At 36.9% G+C, this 16,185-nt stretch overlaps 3 protein-coding genes across 4 annotated transcripts; 2 read left to right on the forward strand and 1 right to left on the reverse strand.

Annotated features, from left to right (window-relative positions):
* Positions 1-1,161: 1,161 nt before the first annotated feature.
* On the forward strand, positions 1,162-5,263 carry LOC110723871 (protein FAR-RED IMPAIRED RESPONSE 1-like). 2 transcript variants are annotated; one of them, XM_021903266.1, is made up of 5 exons: positions 1,166-1,352; positions 1,708-3,036; positions 3,155-4,652; positions 4,730-4,789; positions 4,871-5,263. In XM_021903266.1, exons 2-3 carry the CDS (start codon positions 1,781-1,783, stop codon positions 3,867-3,869), a joined length of 1,971 nt encoding a protein of 656 aa, XP_021758958.1. In that variant the 5' UTR covers positions 1,166-1,352; positions 1,708-1,780; the 3' UTR covers positions 3,870-4,652; positions 4,730-4,789; positions 4,871-5,263. The 2 variants fall into 2 exon arrangements, with proteins under 2 accessions (XP_021758959.1, XP_021758958.1); XM_021903267.1 differs by having other exon boundaries at positions 1,162-3,036.
* Positions 5,264-5,973: 710 nt separating this feature from the next.
* On the reverse strand, positions 5,974-7,544 carry LOC110723584. Its single transcript, XM_021902932.1, has 2 exons — positions 6,597-7,544; positions 5,974-6,466 (listed from the first exon to the last, which is right to left on the reverse strand). Exons 1-2 carry the CDS (start codon positions 6,837-6,839, stop codon positions 6,191-6,193), a joined length of 519 nt encoding a protein of 172 aa, XP_021758624.1. The 5' UTR covers positions 6,840-7,544; the 3' UTR covers positions 5,974-6,190.
* A 4,454-nt stretch (positions 7,545-11,998) lies between these two features.
* Positions 11,999-13,387, forward strand: LOC110723585. Its single transcript, XM_021902933.1, has 2 exons — positions 11,999-13,000; positions 13,096-13,387. The coding sequence occupies exons 1-2, from the start codon at positions 12,065-12,067 to the stop codon at positions 13,162-13,164; spliced, it is 1,005 nt and encodes a 334-aa protein (XP_021758625.1). The 5' UTR covers positions 11,999-12,064; the 3' UTR covers positions 13,165-13,387.
* The last annotated feature ends 2,798 nt before the right edge of the window (positions 13,388-16,185 follow it).

Here is a 16,185-nt window from a genome sequence, read left to right on the forward strand (position 1 = left end):
AAGAAATTAAATTAAAACTTATTTTTGCTCAAATTGACCACAATTGAAAAAATTGCATGGACCAGGTCCACAATAATATTATTGTGGATCCGAGATCTACACATGCGCAACTAACTATATATTGAACATAATGACTCTGATTTTAACATATTAACCTTTATAAAAAATCGTGCGACCTTTAATATTTTTATGAATTAGAAGTACGGTGCTATTTTGAACATAGTGACCCTAATTTTAGTATAGTGCTCTTTATCATTCACATTGACCTATATATCAAAAATTTCATAATTAACCTCTTGTGACATTTATAATAACACAATGACTTTATTTTAATATAATATGGAGTACCCTTTAATTTAACATAGAGACCTTTTTTTTCTATTGACCACACACTACTACAAAAAAGGCCAAAGAGACCAGCTGAAAAAGGCCAAAGAGACTGCTTTAGAGCCGGTCTCTAGCTCAGTGGTCTCTTTGGCTAAGAGACCGCTTGTAAAGAGGCGGTCTTAAGTTGCTATACCAGAGACCGATTATCTAAGAAAAGCGGTCTCTTTGGGTGGTTGATATTTTGAAATTGTAGAGCATAAGAGACCGTTTTTGTCAGAAAAGCGGTCTCTTGTATACCAAACTAAGACCGCTTTTTTTACTTAGCCGGTCTCTCTTTTTGAAATAACTAAGACCACTTTCTTAGTTAGGCGGTCTCTCTTTTTTTAAAAAGAATATACAGCGTTTGTGTATAGACCATGCATGTATGATAACCGGTCTCAAATGGGTAATTTTTTTTTAAATTTTTTTTTTTCTTTCGAATAATCAAATTTTTAAATCCTACCTGCTGCATTAAATTTTTGCGCCAAATGATTCCTGTATAAATCTTTTTTTTTAATCCAACCTGTAATCACCAAAAATAATCCTGTATATATATCCTGCTCAATATTATTAAATTGCACCAAAAATAATCCTTGAACCTGCTAATATATTATATACAAATAGCATTCAAAAAAAAATTATATATATAAAGGAGGTCCCCATTTATCTCTGGGATTAACCAAAAACATTTATCTCATAAAAGGTGGCCCACTGTTTGATGACACATGTGCAATAAAGTGTAAAGCTCTTTGACAGTGCGCAATGTGGTCCCAAGGTGTAAATTTCACGGACGTTTGTTATCGTTATTCTTTCCTTAACCATGGTTAGAATCTACTTTTTACTTTCCCCTTTCTAAATCTTACTGTGCCCCGTCTTCTGGGTTGGTTTTTTCGTAGCTCTTCATGTGTCTGCTTAGCTGAAGTTGGTGAATGGCGGAATCCGGCGAGTGATTGGTATTTTTGTTCTTGTAATCCGCGGTAAATTAGGTATGTCAGTTACTCTTTTTCATTTTTTTATGCTACCATTACTTCCGTGCTTCTCGCTATCATCTTAGTTGCTTGTTTTAATTTTAATTCGTTGGTTGTTTAGGGTTTTGTGCGTTAATGACAGTAATTTCTTAATTGTTACTATTCAGTTGGGGTTGATAGTAGCGTACTTGTGTATGAGTGCTTTTTTGAACTTGATTAGCTTATTTGAGTTGATTTTTTTTTATTAGAATTTACGATTAAATACATATTTATTCCATTGTAATTTGAGTGATTCTGGTAAACTTGTTTAGAATTGTCGTGAGTGAAGAATTAATCAGTGATTTCTGTATGTTGCTACTTGATCTATTCACAGATTCTGGGGTGTCAATATATTGTGGGTATTGGCATTTTTGATCTGCTAGCTTGAATAAGTTTAAGTTGTTGAAATGAGTTGTAGCACTGATTTAGATGTTGAGTGCTCTCCTAATGGAATTTGTGTCGAGGTGGTTCCTTCTGTTTCCCCGGGAGCTGATGGTGGGGGTTTGGTAGAAGGTAGTCGTGTATACAGGACACCAGTTCGGACAGTAGAAACTGTGCATACCGTTGTGTCTAGTAACAAGGATACTGTTGTGTCTTATGTGGAACCCCTAGTGGAAGGAATGGCTTTTAAGACCTGGCTGGACGTTGAAGCCTATTACAAGGAATACGCTCAACATACTGGTTTTGGGGTGACCAGGGTGCAGGGGTCATACACCAGGGAAAAGGAACGTAGGGCGATGACTTGGCGTTGTCAGTGCTGGGGTAGACTTGATATGAGGGCAGTGAGGGAGGCCAAGAAGAGAGCGAAAGAAATGCAGGTTTGTGGTACTGGTGGGGTTGTTGGAGGTGTAATTGGAGAGGATGAGTTAAGTCGTTGTAAGCGAAAATCAAAGAAGTGTGAGTGTGAGGCAAGGATTTATGCAAGTGTGAATGGCGAAGGTGTTTGGGTGATTAAGACTGCAGAGTTAGAACATAAACACCTAACCAGCCCTGGTAAAGCAAAACTGGTTAAGGAGTACAGAATGAAGAATTACTCATCAAATGTTAGGAAGAAGTTAATGAATTATCTTGATGAGGGTGTTTCCGTTCGTAAAATTCATGGTTGTCTTGGGACTGAAATGGAAGAGAACTTGACCATGACTGTGAAGGATCTGCAGCATGAGGTTTATAAGGAGCGGAAATCAAAGATGGAAGGTGGAGACTCGGCTGCTATGATGGCTTATTTTGAGTATATGATGGCTGATAACCAGAATTTTTTCCATGTGAACAGGGTTGATTCTAATGGCAGGTTGAAAGATGTTTTATGGGTTGATTCCCGTAGTCGGGCTGCTTATGAATGCTTCGGTGATGTAGTTTGTTTTGATGCAACCTACCTCACTAACGAGTATGAGTTTCCCTTTATTAATTTTGTTGGGGCCAACCACCATGGTCAATCTCTTTTGCTTGGTTGTGCACTTGTTTCTCACGAGGATTCAGAAACATTCCGTTGGGTCTTCCGGCAATGGTTGACCTGCATGGGAGGCAAAGCACCAGTTGGTTTTCTAACTGATCAAGCTGCTGCGATGCGCAAACCATTGGCTGAACTGATGCCTAATACGAGGCATAGGTGGTGTATATGGCATATACTGTCCAAATTTCCAGATAAGCTGGGCAAACTACCTTTGTAAGTCCAAACCTCATAAGTTACCATGCCAGCTTTCTCTGTGTGTTGATCCTTTTCTTGTTATTTTTGATGTAATGTTTATTTGCCCTGACTGCCATCATTCTTGAAATTCTGACAGGTATAATGAGTTTAAGAACAAGCTTAAATCTGTGGTCTATGAAAGTTTTACTACTGAGGAGTTTGAAAGGAGTTGGACAGCTACAGTGAACCAGTACAACCTTGAAAGTAATGAATGGCTTTGTGGTCTGTTTGAAGAAAGGCACATGTGGGTGCCTGCTTTCATGAAAGAATTTTTTTGGGCGGGCATGAAAACGACGCAGAGAGTGGAGAGTATAAATAGCTTTTTCGATGGCTTTGTAAATCGGAAAACCAGGCTGTTTGAATTTCCCCGGCAATACACCCGAGCTATGACGAAGCGTGTGAACGACGAGGTGGCTGCTGATGATAACTGCTCCAAATACCTTAGAAGGTTGATCAGTGGGTTTAAGCTAGAGAAGGTGTTCCAAAGGCTGTACACCGACACAAAATTCCAAGAGGTGCAGACTGAATTATTTAGGTTGATGTATTGTTATTGCCGAGATGAACGGAGGTTATTAGATAATGTTGTTCAGTATCTTCTTGAGGATCGGGTGTGGATTGTTCCAGCGGGGCAGAGTCATGAGGTTCTAACTGATAGGAGGAGGTTTTATCGCGTTACTTTTGACACTAGCACAAAGGAAGTAGAGTGCGACTGTCGTAAATTTGAGACTTTTGGCATAATGTGTAAGCACAGTATGCGCATTCTCGATCAGAATTTGGTTTTTGAGATCCCTCAGAAATATATCCTAACTTGATGGCGCAAGGACATTGTTCGTAGGCACACCAGGGTTAAAGTACCATATCATGACCCCTCACTATCTGTGACAGTTTAGAGGAGTAACAAGATGTTGAATGCTTTTGAGGCACTTTCAGAAACGGCTTCGACTGTGGATGATGCAGCTGTTGAGCTTGTTCTACATGGTATTGCAAAATTGAAGGGCCAGGTCCAGAAGCTTAAACAGAAGAAAGATGAATTGAATCCTCTTCCAGAAGTTGCTTCTTTCCCTATTGGGCATGGTCTTTCACAACCCAAGTCCCCTATGACTATGTCTTCTGTTCATAATTTAGCTAATGATGAAGCTATTGATTACGATGATTAAGCTGTCGAGGAGGTTGATGAGTACTTGTTGGATCTGTCAGCCAATGATGATGTAAACCAGGTTGGAGATTTAGATGGAGGCGTTATCTTTGCTAATGACAAGAATAATACCCCAGTTGCATTGGTTGAGCAACCCCGTCAAGTTAAGAAGCGAAGGGGAAGACCTCCAAAGTCTGCTACCATTCAATCCTTTCCCAAACGTACCCCTCAGCCAGTCCATGATTCTAGTAAAACTACCACCCCGAAGCGCAGGGGACGCCCACCAAAGGCAACACCTCAGGGGTATACTGTTCAAGTTAACAATTCTGGTCATGTGACAGGTACCATATTAGATCTAATAAAACCAAAAAGGCGCAGGGGAAGGCCAAAGGGTGGACACCACAAAACACTGGCAGAGAAAGGGTATAAGAAGGATGCACCTAGCCAGAAACGCAAGGATGTAAGTCTAAACTGCAATTTTCTGCGTGTACTTTTACTTTTATGTAATGTATTTTTAATGAAATGGTTTCTCTACAGCCTGCCACTCAGTACATATTGGACACTTTCTACCCCTCCACATTCAATGGTTCATCCATGGTAAGTTACGTAACAGCCTCTGTCGTTTGGATGAAAATTTGTGAATATTTATTCACTTAGATCATTGATCTTCTTGTGCAGTCTAAGAGAAGATGCTTACGGTCTGATACTGCTGACAAGAACGATCCCTTTGAATTAGAGTTGCAGCAAATTGATGTCAGGATTGAAAATGGGACAACGAGCAAATCAATGGAGTTCTAGTTAAATCCCTGTGTGCACTTAATAGTTGGTCCTTATTGTTGCAAACATTTAAGTTTTATCTTACCATTGGACCTTGATGGACTTCTAGCTGAACTGTGTTTTTCAATCATGGGTTGTTTTTATTTCGAACTTTTGTTTAGACTGCACAGCTTTTATTCAATGGTCTAACTAATTATGGTATTTAGTTATGTTCCGTTGAGATTGTAACATGTTTTGTTAATGGTCCATGGTTTAATGATACTGATTAAAAAAAACTGGTGTGCGTATTTAATATTCAAGGTCCACATATTATATATGGTAACACAAGGCCTATATCATATGGCCCATTTGATATGGATTTCTGGTTTACTCGACATTGCATAGTGTATGACTGGAGATTAAGCGTGGTTAACATGTTTGGAAAAACCAACACTGGAAAAAGAAAAATGACTTACTAAATTGATTGTGTATCATTTATCTGGACAAAAGGTCCATAATATATATTTGAACATAAGGCCCTGATCATTTGTCATTGAACATTTGGCCCATATAATTAAACAGGAAATGGCCCTTGCTTAGGTACTATCAGGCCTCTTGCTTAGGTACACTAGTCATGGTAATTAAGTACTATCAGGCCTCTTGCTTAGGTACACTAGTCATGGTAATTAAGAAAGATTTAAAATTACTTATTTTTTTAATATAAGTATATTAAATAATTAGCAACACTATATGACCAAAGTATGTAACATAAGGACCCTATCAAAGAGTTTAAACATATGTGGGCCATTTATTATCGAACACTATATGACCATAGTATGTAACATTGGGCCATATCAGAGAGTCTAAAGAAATGGGCCACAAGCCAGAGTTATTGCACGTATAGGTAACATTCAAGTGTAAAACTGATTATTACCTGATTCTAACATGGATTATAAGTAACATCCAATCACAAAGTAAATTCACATGGCTTTAATAAACTTAATAAACGTTGTGATTACCATTACTAGTCATAATTACATACTACATTTATGCCTAATCATAATCATACTTTACTACATATATGCCTAATCATTCACCAAAATAAGGTGTGACTTAATTTACGAAATAAACGCAAGGCAGCTGTTGCACAAAACATGTCTATTGTGTAGTGGCATGTGTAAAATCGGCAATGACACAACATCAAAAGGGAACCACTAACACAAAAGGGGTTGGCTATGTTACTTAGAAGTCTTCGTTAACTACCGACACAGGAAGGGCAAACACCTCGTATTTGTTCTTGATCTTCGCTTGTTCCACCGTCTGAATGCTTGTAAGGACCTCGTTCTCGTACATGACCACCATCTTAGCCCTGTCTTCATTGATTGTTGCCCCCCACATGATGTACCGCCTGCGAAGAGGAGTTACTAGCTTTGCGGACACCATCTTCTTCCGCGGAGTAGTCATGACATCCCTCACCCAGAAAAGCTTCCGCCTCACATTCATGTTGTCTTCGGGGGCCTGTAAACATTTAGGAGTAGTAGTATTGAATTTGAGAACAATTACAAGTTAAGACAAGGTGATTTTATATGACATTCCAGATAACATAACCAAGACTGCAATTAAAATAGAGGTATAACCAAATTCAGACCTTCCCATACACTATGAGTACATCATTATCAACAACACCAGCTGTATTTGGTGTGCAACAAGGAGGGATTGGAACATTATGCTTCTTAATTTTAAGATCCGCCTTGTTCTTGTAGTCAACCCTAACAGCGTAATCTTCGTACACGGCTTCGAAAGTCTGACTCTCCCTTATGTTGTACTTAACCCCAATGTCTCCAACCGAGTCACTTTTCACTATTATAGTGAAAACTAACTCAGTAGACATGTGACCTGGCTTGTTGGCAACTCCACAACCGCACTTTCATGTGCAGCCCTTGGAGGAGGTACGTACATACCCCATTTTTTTAGACAATCTCCTAGCAATTTTTTCAACTGGAATCTCAGCACGGTAGTATTTGATTTTGGAAATTGAGTTTACTACGACGTTATTTTTGGTTTTCTTACTACGGTTTGGTTTTAGACGCTCATTGTGGTGGTTAGTGGAGTTTCTATTGCTATGCTTACGGGGAAGCACACTACTATACTCTGAGGAAGCCATTTTAATGATTTTGTGAATAGGGGGTTTTTGTAATAATAACTTTATTGTTACTGACTGTATATATATTCTCAATTGGGATTTGAGAAGGGGGAGAGCTTCTATTCTCAATTAAATATGTAACGTGTCCTTTATTGATTGGCCTTTTATTCCTTTTTTTTTTTTTTTGCTAATTTTTTAGAAGTAACAAACATTATTTACGTATGTGCACCACCCTTTTGAAGACAAGGCACAATACTACAAGGCCGTGTATTTTTTAATTATTTCAAGTTAATTAATTATTTATATTTTCGTACATGTGACTTATTACTAATTAATTATTTTCATATATGTGATTTATTTACCAACAATATTTTCAGAAACGTGAGTTACAGTGATAGGGAATTACGAAATGAGTTCAACTTTAAATGTATTTGGATATGCGTTTTGTACCCAATTGGCCCCAATAATATATATTGCATAACTCGGGTTACGTTCCGTTTAGAAATGTTGGCGGTTCAGCTGCCTTTCACCTAATTGTTTGATTCGATGCCCATGCGATTGGGCTTGAGAATGGTTTCAGGTTTGAAACAATTAACTGATTGGTATTGGTAAAACCTGGGGTATCCACAAACGAGTTTGAAAACGCTCTCGGTTTTAATATTAGTGACCCTTTCGGTTCAAAACCGCTTTACATTGGATAACTAAAAAGTGAATTTAAGATTTGTTAGTAACAACTTTAATATTAGTAACCCTATTTGGATAACTAAAAAGTAAATTTAAGATTTGTTACAATGCGGATAATTGTTTACTCGCTTTACATTAAATTCAAAATAAATAATCGAATTTAATCAATAGAGGCAAATTGGGTGTACTTAAGGTTTGTTGTAATAATTTTTTATTAATTTCCTCCTTAGAAAGTACACTTAGTATATTATCCTAATCAATTAAGCACTCAAGTAAAACATTCTGAAATGCGTTATTTGTCGCTATAGATACGTGGTCCCATTGTCACAATTAGTAATCAATCTTTAATAAACTGATGAGGGGTGTTCCCATAACACTTGAAGACAAGTTTATGGATGCATTAGGAATTATCCTTTATAATCAATTATGTACTCATTCTTGGAAATGAAAAAACAACCCCTATAAGCAACATGCTAGAGTGTAGTACATATACTACTTTGCACAGCTAAGGTAGCGTGCTGCTTCTTTGCTGATTGAATACATTTGAAGTATACAGTCTGTATCGTAATTAATGTTCTTTGCTTATTGGTTTATTTTTTAAATTTTTTGGTCCTTCTCCGTACCTAATATATATTTAAATAATAAAAATCAAGTTGGACTTAGTCTTACTTTCTTCTGTCCATTGCAAACTTAGTTTCTTTTTTGGTTGAACGATTGAATTGGTATCCAATGTAACATTACTTTGTAATTGAATTCGTTGGGAAACAATTGAATGTGTGCAGTAGTTTTTCGATTCGATTTAAATTAATAGTTGTTACCATTTTACATAAAACGATGTTGTTTGAAGCATTGGTCAAATTCAAAAGAGGAACCGTTGACCAATATTTTGATTTGTTGGTATAATCAAAACCTTAATTAAGGATTTCCTATAATCACATTTTTACAAGGTAAGTAATCAATTTAAATGTCTTAGATGTAATTATGGCGTATGATCTAAACATAGTTGTATGTCCGGGTTATTGGTAGAAAGGTTCATCTCTAGGTCACGAATAATATATTTGGTGTCGATTAATGTTCGGGTTCGGGTAATTTTCGCCGAACACATTGGTGGTTGGATTATGATCATCGGGTCAACCTTTGACTTCTCTAGACACCGTGAATGTTAGACCACTCTCACTTATGGTCAAAAAAATAAAATGTCATTCTCTGTCTGCCCACTTTGTAACTCCTCTAGTCCACTTTTTTCCATGGGCGTTTTTTTTAAATACAAGTCCTCACACACTCATGGGCTAAAATAAACCCACAACCAAAGTAAAATTTTTAATAATAACAAATAAGTAGAAAATTGTTATTTTTTCGAAGTGCACAAAAATATAACAAAATGGGTGTCTACTTATAGATAAAAATAAATTATGAACATTGATAATTTTTTTTTGTTTTTAAATACGTTAAATTGGTCAAAATAGCTATTATTAGATTTAATTAGTCGGCTGCACCAGTTACTGTAGCATTACTAATTGTATTAGATTTAATTAGTGGGCTGCACCATGACCTTTTGGGCATTTCTGATTTTTCTCATGGGCATTTATTTTTTTCCCCAATGAGGGGGATACATGTTTTTGGTTTTTTACCTTGAATTTCTCCTCATGGGCATATTTTTGACCATGAGTGAGAGTGCTCTTAGTAAAATAATAGATCTACAAGCACATTACATAACTTGTGTACTTAAATTTTGGGGAGTTGTAGTCGCCCAAAGGGAACTATTACATTAAGCGATCAACTAATGGAAGAACTAATACACTACTTAAGGAACAACTACTGGAAGAACTAATACAATAAGTAAAGCTAAATTAAATTAATTCAACACATCAAGGGAAACTAATACAATAGATCACGGACAACTAATACAATTAGTCACGTTACAACAAGCACAATAGATCGACTGAAATTAACACAAGAAAGCACGGAAAACTAATATAATAGAGCAAGGTCAATTAATACAATTGATCGAGGGAAATTCATTGAAGGGGTCAAGGACAACAAATACAACATATCAGGAACAACTAATGGAACGGTTGGGAAGTGTTTAGAAGGAAAGGCTCGATGTACTAATCCACTAACCCTACACTCGAGATGTTAAATTCACATCGCCGACCATTCAGGAGAGTATTTGTGCTCTTAAGGACCATCCAATCACGGTACCATAATTCAGTGCCTTCGTTATATTGTTTCGAAATAATGAAGATTATTGCCTAATTATATAGTATGAGCCGCTGTCCTAGTAGTGTATTAGTTGTATTTTGTCCTGTAATGCTCTTTGTCATGTAGTACAGCTTGATATGCTGAGTCACTAGGTCAGATCATTCTAGGGATTGATTCCTAGAAGTATATATATGTACAAAGGGTGTAAATAATGTGAAGAATAATATTCTCTCAATAATTGAGCCGCCATAACCAAAAACGCGTACAGACCTCCGTCTTCAGGAAGCAACGTACATGTTAAGAGGAGCTGCAGACATATTTGTGTTTTTTCAACAACAATTTCGCCAAGTATTCACTGAATTCACCAGCGCGTAAGCCTCCGACCAACATGAAGTCTATCCTAGGGCATTTTGTTACAATTTTGTTACAATTTGCCGTTTAAAGACAAAGTGGATGGTTTCTCCCACCAAATGGAATCCCGAAGGGTATTAGGGACCATTGTAAACATTTCGAAAATAATTATTTTCGGGCGAAAAAAGTCAAAAAATTCCAAAATTGAAGGCTAAGATCCACGTTTTTGAGAAACTTTGCAGGTTTCGAGGTCCGGTGTCGAAAAGCCTTTAAATTTTAGGGGATACATCTCAGGGTCATATAATTCCGTTTGGAACCATTTATGATAATTATTTGTTGTCATAAATGTTTTTTTTAATGCAAATATGTTATCATAAATGTTCGTGTTAGGCTTGAGTTAATGAAATCGGTGCAAATTGTAAACCGGTAAATTGGCCTTTTAAAGGCAAATTGGATAGTTCAACCCACCCAAATTGGATAGTTCAACCCACCCAAATTAGATGGTGCAAAATTGGATGGTAAAAATTTCGGCAATTTTTATTCACTAGTGAAAAAAAATTCAAATAAATTTAAAATTGAAAGCTAATATCCACGTATTTTGAGAAATTTTGGAGGTTTTGGGTCACGGTGTCAAAAAGCCTTGAGTTTTAGAGAATACATCTCGGGGTCATTTAATGACGTTTTAAATCTTTGATCGAGATCAAGCCTCGGCGGCCCTCGTTCAAGAATCAAGTCAATTTGTGAATTACGTAAAAGTCAAAGTGGAGATCGAATCAGAGGAGCAAATTAGAGATTATACCCTAAATTATCAAATTAATAAAATTAACACTTTGCTGCATTTTCATAATATTATCGGTTTTATTGAAAGCATCGTTTTTCATAAAGGGAGATGCTCAAAAGCTGATAAACATGAACACGTGTCAACTATATGTGTCATGGTATTACACGTGTCAACTATATGAAGAAGTAAGGGCCTGTTCCCAGTTACTGAGTTGAACTGAACTGATTCGAACTGTACTGAAATGGAGTAAATAGATTTCAACGGCAGAGAAATGAACTAATATTAAGTAAATATGAAAAGGACCTGGTTTGTTAGTTCAACATCATAAACCAACCCATATACGTTAGAATTCAGTTTAGTTCTAAGAGACTAATTAAGTGTAGTCAGTTGTTAAAAAGTAGTGTTCACTGTATGTGAGTAATCCCTAAATCTACTCTATCTCATGAGTTCATCGTTCGAGCAGGATTCATTACGAAGATTGATTTAATAGCCTAAATAACTCTTTCAATTCAGTCAACTGATTTGGTATGAGAATGGAGTCAATATCGAAATTCAAGTGGTCCGCTCCAACCATAATCCGGTCAAAAACCTAAACAATACGTGTTGTACGATAAAATTTAAATGAGGACTTAACCCATCCAATCACATACCGACCCATAATAGACCTATCTGATGTTGAAGATTGATGTAAACCCATATTCTAATTCAATTTTGACAAATCTAAGTGAAGATGTAAACCCACCCGACCCAATACGTGTTCGGGTTTTGACATTTACCAAGTTTTTTTGACATAGCCCACTACTCGAAAAACAAAAAAAAAGAATAAATAAATCCCCTTTATAAATAGCCCCACAAGAAATATAGCAAGACTCACATTTCGTCCTCCTGAACTAAAGCCTTAAGCTGTCCATTAAATAAAAAAAAAAAAATTCAAACAAACTCAGCTTAATTAAGCATGGCCTGTTTCGATCCTAACAACCCAACTTTCCCCTCTGGCTGCTACCTCGCCAATACCACCGACGAAATGACTTTTTGGGAGCCTAACTGGAACACCACCACTGAGATTGATTTTAACTCGTACAATTACTATGTGGAGAAGGAGAATGGGCTGCTTCTGCGTTTGACAGATGGTGTCTTACGTGACATTGTTCGATCGCCAGAAAGTCCATGGGAAGAGAGACTGGCCACCATGGTCATGGTTTCCCCATCAGGTATCAAAAAACCTATCCATTTACCAAATTTGTTTGACATAGTAGGTAGAGTTAACCTGGATGAAGTGTTTTTAAAATTGCATGGTTTTAACTTCGAGTACAAAGGTGTTTCAAAAATAATCCCAAACTTCTTAAGTGAAATTGTTGACCCTGTGCCAGTCCTTGATTTTAATGGCCCTGTTTATTGTCTTCGTGATAAAAAACTGAAAGTTGAACTAGGTTGTTACACTGATGGGCTTGCAATTTTTTACCTCTTCAACCCTTTCACAACACTAGACTTATCTGTCGCAACAGGCAGGGCTGAGTGTGTTTATGATCGATACGCTCAGGTCCAACTAATGCCTGAAGTGACTGAAGGAGAGGTTAATTTTGAATTAGGTAGCACATTTGTAGTGTGGAATGCTCGTGGTGTCACAAGGCCTTATTTTGAAAATAACTTTGCTAGGCTATTGTCTATCCACAACCCTGTTGTTGTCATTGTTACTGAGGTCCGAGTGACCGAAAAAAACTTCAATAATTTAATGACTGAGTTAGGAGATCCTTTAGAGTGGTCCATGGATGAGAGTGTAAGTCTCATGGGTGGCTCCATTGTGATGTGGGATGAAAAGCGTTCGTTTGACAAGGAGATTATGTTATCAACAACCCCTACATGTCCACTCCGTGTCATGGCATCTATTAAGGCAAGTTTTCTCTCATGTTTGAATTTTAATTATATGAAATCATAATTTAATTTACCAAGTTCAATTAAACTCATATTCAACTTATTAATATGCAGGCTGGTCAGGATCCAAAGGGAGGGAATGCTAAGGGAGAGGATGAGGCTTCTAAGGTAGAGGAAGCTTAAAGGCTAGATGTATGCGAAGGAGTTATCAGTCTGCGGTGGATGGAGGACTGTGATGTGTGGCAATGAATGGCTAGTGACTTGTACTAAATCTATGCAGTTTGTCCTATAACTACTTATCTTATTTGTGTTTTTAGTGTATGAGACTATTAAGTAATGTGTTATGTATAATTAATTCCGTTGTCGGTAACTCGGTATGCAGAGTTCCTTGAACTCTTTTATATTATGGTTGATGTTAAGTAATATGTTTAACACTGTTAAATAATATGCATTGTGTATTTTAATTTCCAAATTAATTCCTGTGCGTTGTGATCACTGTACTTTAAAATGATATAATTCCTTAACAAGTCAATCAATAATCTATTGATAGGCTGTGTGCAGATAATTTCAAAAAAAAAAAAAAATAAGTGCTTTAATTACATATTCAATTGTGCTATCAAATGATATAAAGTCCTATCAAATTAGTGAATTAATATACTATATTATGAAATATTAATTACAATCCAAAATCATATGAACTCGTTATTGGTTGGAGACGGTGATATTAACTTTTCATTTGTTCTATGACCCATTTGCTCACCAGTTAGTTACTTTTGGTAAAATATTAGCTACTTGAATATAAATTGTACTTGATGATGGTTGACAAATATTTGATTCTGTCTATGGACTGAAAGCATCACTGCAATCAACAGTTGTTGATTGAACTTCACATACTTTATCTTTACGTGAAACCAGCCCTAACTTTTGCTGGATTAAAACATTTGCTCGATATTTGTTTACAATCCACTACATATTCCTGCTAAATCCACTACATAATCCTATATATTCCTGCTAAATCCACTACATAATCCTATATATTCCTGCTAAATCCACTACATAATCCTATATATTCCTGCTGTACCATTTTCTTTCCCCTCTTCAAGTGTGGACATGAGTAAGTACCCATCTTCTATACACGGCCAAATTACTGGCATTCAGTTGTTTAACACGAACACAAACCGTATTTCTTTTCACCCCAATCAACCAACCACATACTTTAAAACAGTCTATCCAACTTCTGTGGCTGAATTGAAATTCAACGAGGTTGAATATTATTACCATGAGTCCGGAATAGACGTTAATGATGCTAACAGCATGGATGTGAATAAACTCCACGTTACGTTGTGCAGTTCCAATGAAGGCGGCCCAAGATATGTTTTCCCATTCAAGGCTATGAGAGTCGGGCCAAACGATGTAAGACCGGCTTACATGCCCAACATATCCGATACAGAGGCGTACATGCATAAGGGTGCAGTGGTGTTCATGAGATGGTTCTGTACGCGTCGATGCCTAGAAATACCCGAATATATCCCTAGGGAACTCGTACCTATCTTTGATATGAAAATTATGATAAACCCACAAGAGTTACCGGTGTTTACATTCCCTGTTCAAACTCGGGAAATATTCTTAGAAGCAAATAAACATGGTGTCCATGTCATGGAGATCAAGAACAACTTAACGGTTCTTACCTTGGAAGTAGACGCTCACATAACGGGTGTAGGCAAATCGCGATATTACAAAGTCAATGTAAGTTCGGAGATATCAGATACATATTGTAACATGAAGAAATTTCCTAAAGGGGCTGTCGTAGCTATGTGGAATGCTAGGTGCGTGCATAGACCTTCGTTTGAAGAAAATTTTAGGCGACTACACAAAAGTTTTAAGCCTATGATCATTATGATAACCGAGGCTAGGACAGCCGGTAATTGGGTCAACAGAGTGAAGGAAAAAATGGCTGGTAATTACAGAGTTGAGTGCTTCGGAGCAGACTGTGACCTGGGCGGTGTATTTTTAGCTTGGGATAACAGGGTTGAGCCATATTTCACACACAGGAAATCAACTATGTACGGAACACTCCTATCATTAACGGCGCTGGTAATAGTTCTGATGTCTGAGTTCTTATTAAACAAAATCTTAGTTTAAAAAAATTACACGTTTGATTGTATATAATTGAGATATTTGGCAGTGTTATTAATTGTCTGTTGTTGTGTGCAGCCAAGTTATAAGCTTTTTCCCCAGCCACCGCGGCTGGTTACCATATGAAGTGTTGCACGTATCTGAACAACAACATAAAAGTGTATCTAACTCTCTTCTGTTTTCGGACGCATCTACTGCTTAGTGTTAGTAATCTTACACAAGTCTATTATGTGGCTAGTTGGTTTTCTGTCAAAGAAATAGTTACAGGTAATCTTATTAAGTGTTATAATTTTTAATAAGATAAAAAAAAACGTTTAATGCCTTGTAATTGCAAACTCAAATATATTTTACTGCCTTGATATTTTCATTCTCAGATATATTTTATTTGTCTTCTCTTACTCCAAGTGGGCCACGGTTCTAAGTTAAGATAATAAATACTTAAGAAGGCAGACATTGAAACTTTTGGCGGTAAAATTGTTAAATATTACCCGCCTTTTTCATATATAAGATACCCATATAAAAAGATACCCTGCGACCCATACAAGTTAAGCTAGAACACTTGAAAACTTCCATAAAAAAAAAGCCATGGGAGATGAGGAATATCCAATTAAAATACATGCATCCACAATTTCACCCTGTAATAGGAAACTTATGAGGTAAGTATTAAATAATTATAGCACTCTGATGTCCAATAAAAGATTGAGACCAAATCAAATTATCTTCTTGAAGACCGACCAATTACAGCCAACATCACATATATCTCATCCGGTCATAGGTTCTGCTAACCTTGGTAAGGGCCTTATTGCTGCAATTAGAAGCCCTCTTATAAATCCAGATGGAACCCTGGATCAGAAGGTTGTTGATGCCAACAAAGTTCGCGGCTGGATTACAAGTGGAAATAATCCACAAAACGACTTGGTCATCATAACGCCAAACAACAAAGTGTACCCAGCACACTTGCCAGACCTCTCTGATTTGGCTCTCTTACCTGCCGCTATGAAGACTGTTATCCGTAAAATTATTCAGGAGCAGGGCTGTGTGGAAGGCATTTGTGTGCAACACTTAATC

The sequence above is a fragment of the Chenopodium quinoa genome, unplaced genomic scaffold, assembly GCF_001683475.1.
Source record: "Chenopodium quinoa cultivar QQ74 unplaced genomic scaffold, ASM168347v1, whole genome shotgun sequence".
Taxonomy (NCBI): Eukaryota; Viridiplantae; Streptophyta; class Magnoliopsida; order Caryophyllales; family Amaranthaceae; genus Chenopodium; species Chenopodium quinoa.